Source organism: Centropristis striata, chromosome 6 (assembly GCF_030273125.1).
Source record: "Centropristis striata isolate RG_2023a ecotype Rhode Island chromosome 6, C.striata_1.0, whole genome shotgun sequence".
Taxonomy (NCBI): domain Eukaryota; kingdom Metazoa; phylum Chordata; class Actinopteri; order Perciformes; family Serranidae; genus Centropristis; species Centropristis striata.
Window position 1 is genome coordinate 28,052,504 of NC_081522.1, and position 15,929 is coordinate 28,068,432.

General features: G+C 37.2%; 1 protein-coding gene across 1 annotated transcript in view; it reads right to left on the reverse strand.

The window, feature by feature from the left end:
• Positions 1–4,595: 4,595 nt before the first annotated feature.
• The window catches only part of tead1a (TEA domain family member 1a), a 52,117-nt gene continuing 40,783 nt past the window's right edge, over positions 4,596–15,929 (reverse strand). Inside the window, exons 10-12 of the mRNA XM_059334997.1 lie at positions 12,585–12,725; positions 9,282–9,434; positions 4,596–8,636 (exon numbers count right to left, since the gene is read on the reverse strand). Of these exons, the coding sequence (XP_059190980.1) occupies positions 8,523–8,636; positions 9,282–9,434; positions 12,585–12,725 (408 nt within the window). The 3' untranslated portion in view covers positions 4,596–8,522. The remainder of the gene's footprint in view (positions 8,637–9,281; positions 9,435–12,584; positions 12,726–15,929) is intronic.

The following is a 15,929-nucleotide window of genomic DNA, read 5'->3' on the forward strand; positions in this document are numbered from 1 at the left end:
GGTATTTTTCATGCTTTTATTGAAAGTGACAGATAGAAAGGGGGTGATAGAGGGGAGGACATGCGGCAAAGGGAGCACAGGCCGAATTCGAACCCTGCTCCGCCGCAGCAAGGACTCGGCCTTAATGGTAACGTTCTACCAGTGTGAGCCACCGGGACGCCCTATTCTGTTTTCTTAATGACAAATTAATATGAATAATGTTGTGTGTGTAAAATTATGCTTTTTGTTTGTTATAAATGATGTTTCTGCAAATGTGGAAATAAAAGTGAGGCTTTCAGTTTATTATTACATTGTTAATAATATAGAGCTCTGGTAGAAGTGTTGGTGGACTTCTTTGTGTATTGCTCCCTCTGGTGTTCATAATGAAAACAACACCAATGGAGTTACATTCACTTTTCTTTATACAAAATTAATTTATGACAAATTGTTCATTTTTTCTCAGTTGCTTTGGCAAATTTCATAGATGCATTACTCGTTGCTTCTACACAGAACTTGAAGGGTTGACATATAATTAACTTCAGTTGACCAAGTGGTGTATTTAAGTGTCAGTCTCATTTTATGTCAAAGAGATACCCAAAGGCTACAAAGAGACAAAAACAGCTACAGAGATGCCACAGGAAGATGCTTAAGACAGAAAAAACAACCATAAAGAGACACTAAACTACAACAAAGAGACACAACGTGACTACAAAGACACAAAATGACTAGAAAAAGGGCACCACAGACAAAAGAAAATGGATACAAAAATATCAAAACACAAAACAACTACAAAGAGATACAAAACAACCACAAAGAGACACAGAACAACTACAAAGAGACACAAAACAACCACAAAGAGACACAAAACAACTACAAAGAGACACACAAAAACTATGAAGAGACACAAAAAACCCACTAAGAGACACAGAACAACAACAAAAAGATACAAAGATAACACAAAGAGATTTACACTATAAAAAGGACAAAACAACCATGAGGAAAGACAAAATGACCACAAGAGCGGCACCACAGATAAAATAAATAACTACAGAAAGTCCAAAACATTCACAAAGTGACAAAATAATTACAAAGAGATACAAAATGACCACAAAATGACACAACGATACCACAGAGACTTAAAATGATTAAGAAGCGGGACAAAACAACCATAAAGAGACACAAAATAATTACAAAGAGATGCAAAGCAACTATAAAAACATCCAAAAAGAACCACAAAGAGACAAAATCACAACAAAGAGACAGAGCAACTAAAAGAGAGGTAAAACAACCACAAAGAGACTCAGAACAGCTACCAAACGATACAATGATAATTCAAAGAGATTTAATATATAAAAAGGACAAAAAAACCATAAGGGGCGACAAAACAACCACAAAGAGACACAGAACAATTAAAAAAAAATACAAAGATAACACAAAGAGATATACTCTATAAAAAAGGACAAAACAATTACAAAGAGATACAAAATGACCACAAAGAGACACAATGACACCACAGAGACTTAAAATAATTAAGACAAGGGACAAAACAACCATAAAGAGACACAAAATAACTACAAAGATATGCAAAGCAACTACAAAAACATTCGAAAAGAACCACAAAGAGACACAAAATCACATCAAAGAGACACAGAACAACTAAAAAAAGAGGTAAAACAACCACAAAGAGACACAGAACAACTAGAAAAAAAATACAAAGATAACACAACAAGATATAAACTATAAAAAGGACAAAACAACCATAAGGGAAGACAAAACAACCAGAAAGAGACACAGAACAACTACATAAAACATAAAGAAAGAGACACAAACTGACAACAATGACAGAAAACCAAAGAGAGTTGTGTAACAACTACAGAGACACAAAACAACAACAAAATAAGGAAAGGAATTATAAAGTGTGTCTTCCTCCTGTGTTGGAGAGTTGGTTGGGCCTTTTGTCTATGGTCTGTGTCCATCGTCTCATAACCAACCCAGGATGTAGTCTTAGTGGTTAGACTGGGTTACGTTGCATTGTACGCTGTGTAAATCCTCACATGCAAAATATTTCAGCCAGCTGTCACATCCTTTCAAACAGAAATGTGTCATATAATGTGGTGTCTCAATGCTGCTGTTTTAATTAACAACTCAATAATGTCACCTGTAACACAACATGGGACTCACATGTCAGATTTAGTTTACATGTGCAACTACAGACATCATTTTTTAAACACATTTGCACATGCAGTGCTTTCAGCCTCTTGTGGCCAACATGAGCATAACAACAACAAACAAAAAGATCCAGACAAGCAGCTCAGACAAAGCAACTTTCCTGGCAAAACCATTTCTAACCTTTCCTGTCCTTAAGCTATAAACACAGTAGGAAAAAAAACAATTAGATCAGTCTTAGAAAATGGATCATTAGAATATTGTTTCTCTCTTGTCTCTAAAACCAATGACATTGTGTTACCAATATAAAGCAAATGTAGTGAATTTTACTTCATTTTTCCAGGTATTCCAAGGTAAAGACATTAAAAACTAGAGGTGGGGGAAAAAATTGATACAGCATAGTATCACGATATTTTGCGTGGCGATATTATATCGATATGCTGGAGTATATACTGGAGATACTGATATCATATGAAACTAAAAGACCTAAGGAATCAACAGGCAATTCAGAGCAGTGAAGCTTAAAGTTGTAGGAAGTTTGAGAAAATGCTGCAGTTGTTGTCGTCCATACATGTTTGATATCAGTTGAGTTCAGTTTAATAAAAAGACTGAGGTGAGATGAATAGACTGCACATTTTCTCCTATTTGACAAAACAATTCTTGATTGGATTTAATTTGGTGCACAAAATGCATTTAAACAGTTAAATCGCAATATATTGTATCGCAATAATCAACATATCATAAAATGCTTAAAATTGCAATAATATCGTATTGTGACTCAAATATCGGGATAAAATCGTATCGTGGGGCCTCTGGGGATTCACACTTCCATTACAAACATTACATTAGGGGCTGCTATTCAATGCTGCATTTCTGTGAATCCTTTACTGCTGACCTTGGGGAACTTTAAGCAGCATGTGTTGAAGCCCATACACCAGTTCTATCAGTGTAGAACACAGATTTAAAGAATTCTGTCAGTTGTGTACATGTCACTAGACGAGCAGCTCTGTTCATCACCCATTGAATGTGGTCTAACCCTGTCTGATACACTGCAGTGCTGAGTGAATTTACATTTTTTTACATTCTACATTTTTTCAAAGAATGTTACGTAATTGATACATACTGTGAATAGGAAGGTGAACTCTGACATTAAGAAATCTGACTGTGAAAACTGGTGATTAGAAGTTATACAAGGTTACATTAACAGCAGGTTCAAAATTCTTGTTTCATCTTGTTGACATATCACAGTCACAATCACAGGTTTTAAGGAGGAAATTTGGAATCTGTCTTTTTATTAATCTATAGAAAATACAAAAAATAGAATAAATAAAATAAAAATGTTTTCAACATGTTTTTATTAATACTATGTTCTATAAGAAGGCTGTGAATTATATTTGAACAAACCTCTCTGTGAAAGTCTTTAGAATACAGGTGGGACTGAAACTTGAAGATCTGGTGTGTTTAAGTGCAGATTGTTTGAGGGGGGAAAAAACGTTTTGAGCAAACGGCCTCAGATGTATTCAGATGTATAAAATTCCATTTTTTATTATTTATTATTTATTACATTTTTTCCCTCTTACCTGTAGTCCTATCTATCAATCTAGATTGGTTTTGAATTGCCTTGCCATGACATGGATGAGACTGCTCACAAAAGCTTTTGAGTTTTTTCCAATGTTCTTTTTTATTTTATTTTATTTTATTGTGTCTTTTGAGCACCACAAGTTGATTGCCATCTAGTTCCATTATCTTCGAGAGAAGGCAGACATCTCTAGAGACAACATCTCCAACACTCAGCAACTCACCCCAAAACAATCTAGATTGAAAATTCAGAGAATAACTAGGAGCAAAAATACATATTTTAGGGTGAACTGTGTCAGGGCATTGGGTGCCTTGTTGAAGGACACTTCAGTCCTCGACCTGTTAGTCCTGGGATTTGAACAAGCAACCCTACTGTTTACCATTGTACCATTCCTAACCTCTAGACCACAGGCTACCCAAATGACAGAAATTATAGAAAAACACCATCCATCCATACATCCATTCTCATCCGCTTATCCGGGGCCGGGTCGCGGGGGCAGCAGGCTAAGCAGGGCATTCCAGGCGCCCCTCTCCCCAGCTACAACGTCCAGCTCCTCCTGGGGGACCCTGAGGCGTTCCCAGACCAGGCGAGATATATAATCCCTCCACCGTGTTCTGGGTCTTCCCCGGGGCCTCCTACCAGGTGGATGTGCCCATATTATGCAATGTCCAAAAACTGGAAAAAGACCTGTCAGTCTTGACATATATTCCAAATATGGTGAATTTTTGGATATGATAAAGCCCCCAAATGAGCGATTCATTACCCTGAAAAATAATAATAAACGGATCAATTTCAATAGGGTCCTCGCACTGTGTGCTCGGGTCCTATTTAATGCTCTCAGTTGACTAAAAAGTAAAGACAAAAGCCCAGATCACAGTTTGGAACTGACCATTTATTTAAACTCAATAGCATATGCGTACAAAGTCTCTACAAAGCTAGAAAATATCTAACATACTTTTAGCCATGAGGGGAAAAAAGTTACAAAGCAAAGATCAGACCCTGTGCAGTACCAATAGACACACAATTAGCTTTTGGATTTTCCTAAATGTTCTCTCTTCTTCTTCTTCTTCTTCGCAAAATAGGATAAACATTAGAATATCAAAGATATACACAACATCTGTAATAAACGTTATTGTCACCTTTATATAAAGCACCTTATCAAAAACCCTCAGTGCACATACAGATGTGCTGCACATGCACCGAAGTGGAAAGATTCAAGGCCATTTTGGAATTGATTACAGACAGGATTTCTGTGCCACGTGTGGTTCGGAAAAGAAGATAAATATCCAACTTGCACATACGAGACAACATTAACAACACGGATGACTCAGCAGTTTACTGAACTTCAAAACCTGTTGAATAACCTTTAGGTAACACATATACACTGCTGTTTGTGTGTTTTTATTGGTGTGAGCACATTCTCTAGCGGATTATAGTAAGCGGACATTTAACAGTAAAGCCCTAGAGTTGAGTCCTTGTAAAGTTTGGGGCATTTTGATAAATCACTGTTTCCTGTGACCTTCTCTACAGGGCTTCTTCAGTCTGCCAATCAAGATGTTAAGAGGTGTCCATATTTAATAAGGTCAAATAATATAAAATAGTCTTAAAAACATGTTAATGCATGCTTTCCTAAACCTACGGAAGCCCTGAAAGGCAAAAAAAAACTTCTAGTAATCCTGATCTGTCTGATTAAATTGTTTTCTCTTCAGTGTTTATGACTTAAAGAACAGTTTAAAAAGGTTAATTTTTCCAGTTTTTTTAAATGTATTTATGTTGTGTTTTTTTTTTAAAGTGAAAAAGAAGTTTCACCAGATAATTTTTTTTAGCAGGTGATTTTTATTTTTAATGTTTCTTAAGTGATAAACACAGAGAAGATAACTATTCAGATCAGACTTAGAAAATGTATCACTTATTTCAGTTTTTTTTATTTGCTAACTTGCCTCTCAGGGCTTCCGTACAAACCAGGTTCAAAACGCTTACGTTTTTTAAAATCCTATTTCCATTTCTTTATTTTACTGTACAGTTTAACAGTGCAGCCCATGAGCTGCAGATGTTTGTAGATTGATCCTCTTTTTCCTTTAAACTATTTATTTGGCAGAAGCTTGTAAGTTACTCTAGCTTGAAATAAATCCCATTTCCTCTGTATTTCTGTGTCACATGATGACTGTCTTTGGTAAGCAGGTGGTAGATCATGTCCAGATAGAGGGTCATTATTGCAAAGTCAGCCCCTCTGAGACTCTGTGTTAAGTTATCGGGTACATGTTACATGTTAGTGCTCTGCTGTGAAGGTCTGGTAGTCTGCCTGCAAACAACAAACCACTGTAGTGTGAGACTAAACTCTGGGAAAGGCTCGGTGGATTTTGAGGGGGGTTTCCTGACATAATGAAATGGTAAAAGTTGCCCTTTACACAATACATTTGCAATATTTTCTCTAGAAATTACTGCTAATATTTGGACACCACATAGCATCCCAGCTGGTCACATAGGAAACTTAACCCTGTGAGTCTTGACACTGTGTTAATCAGCAGTGTTGAATGTAGCCGTTCTATTATTGTTCAATATGGAATCTTTTTCGTAAAAACATGTAAGAAGATACACAAATTAGAATTAATTTCTCCTCTAGTAGTGACAAGTTGTACGTTATAAATGAGGCACAAGACAACAGCTAGTGTGTAACACAAACCCCTCACAAATACATGTAATACACAGATGCAAATACATGTAAATGCTGCCATAAAATGAAGTGAACAACAATGTGTCTCATTAACATCCTGTGCAGAGTTTCTTTCTTTAGGATGGTTGCTGCTGACTGTCTACAAATTACAACAAGAAACAGTCATTAAATATGGAATTTGGATAATTAGCCCTCAGACACTAAAAACTGGAGCACGTAAAACCTAATTATGTATTTATATTGACTAAAATGTTTCTATACACCATTTACAACACCAAATTATCAGGACTCTTGTGAAACAGATAAGAAATGTCTTCTGCTGTTTCCGACCAAAGGCACTTCATGCTGCTGAGCATGACAAGACGAACCACCAATCATCACCTGCTACAGTACACCTCATCAACAGTTTTTTGGTTTTTGACTCATAAATGACTTAAATTCTGACATAATATCCTCTAACTGAAGGTAACAAGTCCAGGACTGATTAAAGGGAACCGTGTCTTCAACCACAGGTGCCATGGCTTCCTTTCAGGGCATTCTTAAATTTAAATATGGACTTGATATCATTTAAGGCTTGAACATGTTTGTTAGTAGGGACATGTTAAAGCTCAAGTTAGCTGGTGCAAGAATAAAGAACTAAGCTAAGTTTGATTTGCAAAGTGAAACCTGATCACAAGAAGCATAGGTTTGAAAACGATCTTTCCCTTGTGCACCATAATGACGCTGTTGTATAGTTTTGAAGATTCACAGTGCTTCCCAATGGACTGATTACAATATATTTGATATCAAAGCTACAATCTTTAAGATTTTTTTATGAAATCAAACACTATTTTTTTTTAATCTTCAGTAATAGCCATTCAATCTATTTAAATTCTACAATTACCTCTCAATGTGGTTATTTTTGTTATTAGTGGCCATTACCGTGCCAGATTCAAATCGCCTCACAGGACACATGTATGAAAAACAGTTTTACTGTTTGTTATTTTAGGCTCACTCTTACAGGCTTTTTAGGCCCCTACAGCCATATCGGAGCTGTACTAAGCCAACACTCCCTACTGTTGCTGCTTCACTGTTTAAATGACACTGCTTTTATTGTGAAGCACTGACAGGAAGTGTAATGAATTTGTCACAAAAGGACTAAAATCTTAAGGATTATAGCTTTAACATGCTTATTTATTCATTAAATCTTGATGAAGAGTCACTTGTTGCACAAATAGGTACCTGAATTGTTCAATTTTACTTATATTTTCTTATTAACATACATTTTAGATAGTGTTCCTGGAATTAAAATATAGTCTAGCCTATATGCTACTATCAATAAACAATTTCCCAAAGTTAAGAAGCTATTCTTTTTTTCATTTTTTTTTCAAAGAAAACATACAAAGGTAAAAATTTTGATTTCTCTTCTTTGGGAACAAACCTCTTTTTTGTGCAAGAATGCAGCTCACACAATTTGCAGTGGCCATTGTACAAAACCGCCTATATACTGTATTATATGATAATGCAGCAGTGTTACTTCCTTCTCTGGTTATTGATGTTACACAGGGTCTGACCTTTAGTGTCCGTCAGTATCTTGGCAGATAACACATACACTTTTGTCACAGGGGGCAAAAATTGTGAGATTTCATTTTTTTGTCCCTGGGTTGACTTTCCCAAAAGCACACCACAGGACCACTTTCATTTCCATCTACAGAACAGCAAAATACAAATTTACTGGGAGAAAGAGGGGAAGAAACCAATCAGCATGAGGCAAGACATCTCCAGGCGATATCAGAGTCAGGATGTTTTTGGGAAAACCACCCAGGTTGGCTCTGATGTGTTTCACTTTGCCTTTTACTGCTATCAAGGATCCGATATTCAGGTTGTGGTTAAGATTTATGTGTGGAAATGTTCCTGTTGAGGTTGTTTCTGCAGCACACTGCATTATATATAATGTTAAATAAAAAAAATACCCAATTATCGTTGTGGTGCTTTGTGAGCAGCAGTGAAAATGTAGCCACTAATTCAGGTTGTTTGGCTGAAAGACACTTTTGTAGAATTCAGTTTATTGGACATTTTACCTCCAATGTCACCATTAATCACCAAGCAAAAGGCCATGTGTGTGTGCACGTGTACAGGTGTGTGTTATTCCTTGACAAGTCGATAGATGTGGTGCTGAGCTCCGTGCTCATTGTTGGACACCTCAAACACACACGCCATACACAGCAAGGTCTCCTGAGTGTCTCTGTTGCTCACAACCTGGACACACACACATATACACACACACAGATGAGAGAAAAGAGGGAATTGTTAGGTGATAAAAATGCATGTATAACACCACCGACTCCAAAAAAAATTGTTTTAAGTTTTTAACAGCATCCCAACTGTTTTGGAATCAGGGTTGTATTCAGAAAAAAAAAAACTTAACAATGTTACATTTATGCATACTCTAACACACCAGTGGTGGAATGTAACTAAGTACATTTACTCAAGTACTGTACTTGAGGTATTTGCACTTTTCTTGAGTATTTCCATTTTATGTAATTTTATATTTCTACTCCACTACATTTAGAGGCAATTATTGTACTTTTTACTTCACTACATTTAGCTGACAGTTTAAGTTACGAGTTACTTTTTGGGTCAAGATCTAACATGAAAAACATGATGATAAAGTGATTAGACATTTGTTTTTAAATGATACCTCATAACAGTATATTAGGTAGCCCTGAAAATGAGCCCTGTCTTTACAAAATTAAAATACTGCTTATATAAATGCATCAATACAAATAATGCAATAAAACATTTGGCATTTTTATACATATATATATATATACACACACACACACACACACACACACACACACACACACACACACACATACACACAGTGACTCATGTCCTCACCAGCAGTATAGTGAAGTTCTCCAGCACACTGTTCATCATGTATTTCTCAGGCAGGTGTTTGAGCTTGTGGATGAAGTTGATCATGTATTCACACATCGGAGAGCGACTGATTCTGTAGATGAATCGCCCGTTTTCAAACCTTGCATACTCCGTCTGAGAGAGAGAGAGAAAGAGGATCAGTTACTGTTACTAAATAAAATGTGATAGCTTTGGAAGCACATTTCTGCCAAGAGAAAAACACTGTGATGGAAAGAAACTTTCACAGAAAAAAAGAATGACTATGTCAAAGTAATTACCTACTTCTCTCAAAAATACTGGGTTAGTATCTTATAATAATAACAAACTTTCTTAAGAGATACTAACTTATTTTAAGATACTTATACTTTTTTAGCTAAAGTTTCTCATTATTTATGATACTAATCCTTATTCTGAGGTAACAAGTTATTATTTTATGAAACTAAGTCATTATTTCAAGATGCTAAGTCATTATTTCAAGATGCCAAGTTGCTTTTTTGAGATATTAAATCATTATTTTGAGAAATTAGGTCAATATTTCCATGTCATTATTTTTGAGATAACTATGATTTTGAGATATCAAAAATTCATTATTTTGAGATGTGTCATTATTCTGAAAAAGTTGACCATAAAATGGCAACTTTTTGTTTTTAAATATTTTTTAAAATGTTTTATAATCTGTCTGAACCAAATGCTCAGTTGCCTGAACCCAGTGATTGAATCATTCATTCTTTTGGCAAAACCATAAGCACTTTTCACCTGTTTAGACACAACTTGCCAACACATTTTCATTGTGATGCACCCGTGCTGCATAATGGTGAGCACAGTTGACAAAAGTCAAACACAATTAAAGCACGTCACCACTTGAACACAACAACTCAAAATTGATCACACTTGTGGCTGATGATGTGAGGGAACATATAAGCCAGTTCAGAGAGCACTGGTTTGTGAGGCCCTACAATGGAAAGAATCTAAGAGGAAGAGTGAGAGGAGGTCAAGGTGGTCAAGGTGGTCAGCAAGAACAGTAAAACAGTAATATCTGATGAAATCGGAGCTACTGTGATTGACCATGTTCTTGTCCATGGTATGAGCATGAGGGAGGCGGGACAAAGGGTAAAGCCAAACATCACTAGATTCACTGTGTCCACCAGAATCCCAAGATTTAGAGAAGAGAACAGGTAATTACCTGTTTTGACATTATAGTACAGTATGTAAATGTTGACAGCAATTACTGTATGACATACTATATACTGTACCACAGTATACTCAGTGGTGGGCCGTCAGGGCCAGCAAGACCTTCTCTGCTGGCCTAACAGAAATCATGATCATGATTATGATGAAGGTTAATTTAATTTTTCATTCACTTTCCCTAAATATCTAAAAGTATTCATATTCTCCTCATGTCATATTATGCTCCTTCCAGTGCTGTTGTTTTTAGGTTAGAGTTTTTATCCAATCAGAATTCAGCTATCTTATGTTGCCAGGCTGTATGAAATCTGCCCGGGCCTTCAGAATCAACAATGCGGGCGTCTGTGCACTGACGCCTGGATGTGTGAGATTCCACCGACTGCAGATCCGCTGCGTAATGAGTCCGACAACGCATGGCCATCCGACAGCCCTCGCAACACTTGCGCAGAGCTTCTATTTTTGTCGGACGACGGAGCACTACGCATAAATTCAGCACAGAGCAGATCGTTCCGGACAGGAAGTCTTGCACAGACACAAAATAAAACACCGGTATATTTTCAAAATAAAATACCTCGGGTTTGCTAACGAGGTCGGCCGGCTCGTTAACAAGCCGGCCGACCTCGTTAGCGCTCGTTAAGACGGAGTCGCTGGATTTGTCTCCAGTCATTAATGAGGAGATGTTGATTATCTTCCAGTTATATCAATTGATTAGGCGTGAATTCGCGAGATCTCGTGCGTCCTCGGGACTCTGCTGTCCGCAACAGCTCCGACACAGACGGATCCGGTGGGTGTTGACGGACTGCGTAGATACGCAGCCGTTGCGGACAGACCCCTGTCAGAGTCGTTACGCATCCAGTGGAATCCAGGCGTAAGAACGGGCAAATACAGTTGATAGATAGTTGCAATAGCCAATTAGATCACGAGTTGTGTCAGTAAGGCCCTCTAGCTGGCCTCACGTTGAACGTGACATTTACGCGTCCTGTGATTGGGTATGGATACTTACTAGTTTGAGCCACGGCAGTGCTATGCAGATCAACAGAGTCACACCCGGCCGGGACTGTTAACGGTATGTAAATAATCTGGCGCATTGGCGCAGCTGTGTGGTTGTACTCAAAGCAACAGGTCACAGATAGTCGTGATACGTCACGTTTTGACATGAAAAAGTTTTTTCACAAAGAGACTTGTTTATTGTGTCGCTGTCGCCAAAGTATGGCCGCCTTGTTAGTGTCTTTCTGATATTAAACTGCGATTTTGCAATTTATTGTACAATCTTGTTAAAGCTTGCATATTCTTTGTGGACTCATTTAATAAAACTTTTTGGAAAGATAATTTTAAAGACCCTTTTATTTTTAAGTTTTGACAGTAGCATATCAGATATGTTTTAATTGCTAATGCGGTATTGTTGATTTTTAAAATGCGCCGGATAATAGCCCATTTTGTACACAACTGAGGTGATGCAATGCTTAGTAGTGCTTAAGTGTGTTTCTAACTACTCTCCAGTCCTGGTGTTATAAATGCTGGCATAATGAAAGGTATTTATTGACTAAGTTGGACATCACTGAAGGCCTACGTGTGAAATGCACAGCTCGCCACTGAGTATACTGTAAGTCAATATATGTGTCAGTACATCACTGTACCAATGTACTGTAGTATTGGAGGTAGTAATGGAGGGTTGGTCTGTTTGTAGGCCTAGTATTTCATGTATATTTTTTGCAACATGCATTTAGCCTACAGTGAACAATGAACATTTATTTCTCCAGCTTCATGTCCTGAGCATTGTGTTTTCTATTTTTCTATGTAGTGTTTAGTGACTGCTCAGTAGTGTTTTTAATTTTGATTGACTCGGGGCACGATTTGACAACATAGTTCAGTTTTGAGCATAGATTGAACTGTTTTGAAGTGAAAGTTTGGTTTTGCAAGAAGAGTCTGAGGTTTTGTGAATGTAGCTTGAAAATTGGGTTTTGTGTTCACAGTTTAGAGAAAAGGAGAGCAGCTTTCAAGAAATGTGTCTTAGCAATTGAGAAAAACTGTAACGACCATGAACATCCTGATTACTACTGTTAACCAGAATGCATCGCAACAATTTGAATCCATCCTCACCTCCACTTTCTCGACCACCTGCTTGCCGAAGGAGCAGACCTTCGTGGAGCATGTGATGGTCATGTTCTCCGAGCTCTCGTATTGGCTGGTGACACCGTAGAAGGCCGCTGGGTCGTCCTGCACGTTATAACTCAGGTCCGCCTGGCAACCACAGAGGACAAACATTAGCACCTACACCTTTAATGACAACATCAATAAAAATCCAACAAATCCATCCACATACTCAGGACCAAGACAACAAACATGAGAACTGTCCCCATTCTGCCACCATAGTAAGCCAACAGTGCCCTCTGCTGGTAGCTCAGCCCCGAGCCATAATATGCTCAACCTGCACATCCTGCAGCATCTGGACAAGACTGACTGGAGTGCAGAATGGTGAGCTGGTTGGGCCTCAAAATGAGACCATGCACGCACAGTTTCTCATCCCTTTTTATTTGATTATTTGCTTCGTGATTATATTGGACATAATGATATAGTTTGTCATTCATAATCGCACATAATATGCATGAATTAGTGATGTTTTCAATTGCTTAAAAGGCCGGTTCACTCAAATTATAAAGAAATATTCCACTTACACTTACTGCAAGTGACATTGAAAAGGCAAAGGCTGGATTTTATTTGGTTTTGAAGCATCATCCTTGGAGATTTCCGTCTCTGCCACAATACAATAGAGATGAATGGACAGTTCTACTGGAGTTATACTCACAGTAAAAACTTTTTAACAAGGTCTGTGGATCATCCAAACAGGGATACAGATTCTGAAAAATATTGTCATTCTTTTTCTCCATAAAGTTAATTTTCTGTGAACTCTTTCTGTGAGCTGCACCAAATGTTCTTAACCATCTGAATCTGCTCTTACCCAGGTGTGTTGAATCCCACTTGATCATATTTGTTTATTAACATAGGGCCAAATTCAATCTGTAAACGTTTTGCTATGATTTCAGGACTGAACTTCCTCGATATGATGTGAACCAGTGTGTAACAGGCTTCGAGGTACACTAAATCTAATTTTGTGGCTGTGTCAAATTAGCAGCAACGGGTATGTGAACCTGTCACATTAAAAAGGCCATTTTCAACCTTTGGTGCACCGTCGTTCCCCTTAAAATTAATGCTCTGTTCCATTTTGTCTGGGCTAAATGCGCCCCAGGTGTTGTGCCCTGTACAAATACTCTGTCTCATGCTCAAGATTTAGAGAGCTGGCACTAAAAAGGCTGGAGGAAGAAGAACTTTAGTAGGATGGAAATCAATGTACCGTTAAATAAAATGAAACAAAGTAAATGTGTGATTTTCCATATAGATACACACACACACACACACACACACACACACGCAGTTTGGGGGTACATGTTCTTTACTTAAGTTTTTACATTTTATGTACCTTTATATTCTACTCCACTACATTTAGTTGACAGCTTTAGTTACTTTTCAGGTCGAGATTTTACATGAAAAACATGATCACTCGAAAGTGATTAGACTTTTTATTATTATTATTATTATTATTATTATTATTATTATTATTATTATTATTATTAATAATAATAAACCACATCAGAGTATATTAAACAGTTAAAATGAGCTATATCTTAAAAAGATTAAAATGCTACAAACATAAATGCATCCATACAATATATTGTATGTATGTTTTATATATAATATAATATATTTAGAATATATGGGTGCATTCTGCATAATGAAGACTTTTATTCTTGATACTTTAAGTACATTTGAATGCTAAAACGTATGTTCTTTTACTTAATTAAGTTTTTAATGCAGGACTTTTACATGTAGTGGAGTTCCTCAAATGTAAAACTTATTTATATTTACTCATATTTCTGGGACCAGAATTTCCTTTGGGATAAATAAAGTATGATCTTATCTTATCTTGTGTTGGACGAACAAGTGTTCAACTGTGAAAATGAGGTGTCTCTACCACTCCAAACACTGGTGAATCCCAGAAATCATTTGGTTCTAACAAAATAACAACTAATTGTGGATACAACAAAACTTAAAGATTAAATTTGTTTGTATATTACTACCTGTGTTTGGCTGTTGGTACTGGCACCTGCCTTATAAAAGAGTTAAGCTTATTTGTTTTAGTGCTGCACCAACAAACTTCAGTTCCTTTTCATTATGGGGCATCATTTGGGCAGTCCGGGGCCAGGTCAAGGATTGAAGTGCCCTTAAGCAAGGCAAGGCTAACCCCCCTGCACAGCTCCCCGGCTGCAGTAATGTGCCCACGTCTCCTTGCATGGTGTGTTCACTTGTTTGTAAAAAAGGATGGGTTAAATGCAGAGGTTGAATTTCCCCATTGAGGGATTAATAATATATCTTAAATCTTATATTAAGGAGGCAGAAAACCTAGGGAATGAGCCAACATGTTTTGTATCATCCAAATGTTTTAAATGTCTTTTTTGTATGTCTTTTGCAAAGATATACAAATAGTGACATATTTATCTCTTTTCTAAAAAAATACTGGAAGATGCTACAGGGCTAAAAACGATATTCTTGTGTAACTCTGTGCCATTGAAGTAGTTTAATCAGAGCAGTGAGAACAGGCTGCACCTGGATTACAGGCGGAGACAAGTAGAGAAGGGGTTGTACTATATGTAATGAGTTCTCTAAGGAGCACTGTGTGTCTCAGTGCTGAGGACGAACACACACTCACACACCATATGCTAAGTCACCCACTTGTACATTCACACACACACAAACCAAACTGGGTTCTATTAAAGCAGCAGATTATCAGAAACATGATTCATTGTGGTAGATCAGAGAGCTTTTTAATTAAATTCAGAGAGAAGGCTCTCTACATGAAACACACGCCCTTTGTTTGTTGTCATGCTACAAGCACATCTCATCTCTTCTACATTTATTGTATACTGAACCCACTTCACTGGCCTGCAGGCCTCTGTCCTCCCCTGCATGATTCTACTGTGGAAAACCTCACAGCTACATTCAGGTCACCCTGTAGAGCGCTTTGATAATTACTCCTCCGTTAAAACCCCGCCCCCGATAGGGATTGTCCAGTAATAGCTTAGCAACCGTAACAGTAGTAACCAAGCAGTATGGGGTTACTTTTGTGTCTTTATTATGCAGACAAACAGGATAGGTTGGAGAGCAAAACAATCAAGACTGCAAATAAAAATGTTGGACTTGGAAGTTTTAACAGCAAGCACAAGATTTAAATTTGCAATCAAAGGATTTCCAAAAATATATATATTTTCAATCATCTTTTATTTGGAATTAAACCTTTTTTTATTGTAGTGTCCATAGCTTCGTTCTCAAATCTATTTTTTATGGCATTGTGGAAAGTTTTGCTTTTATATCTAAACCAGCAATTTATTA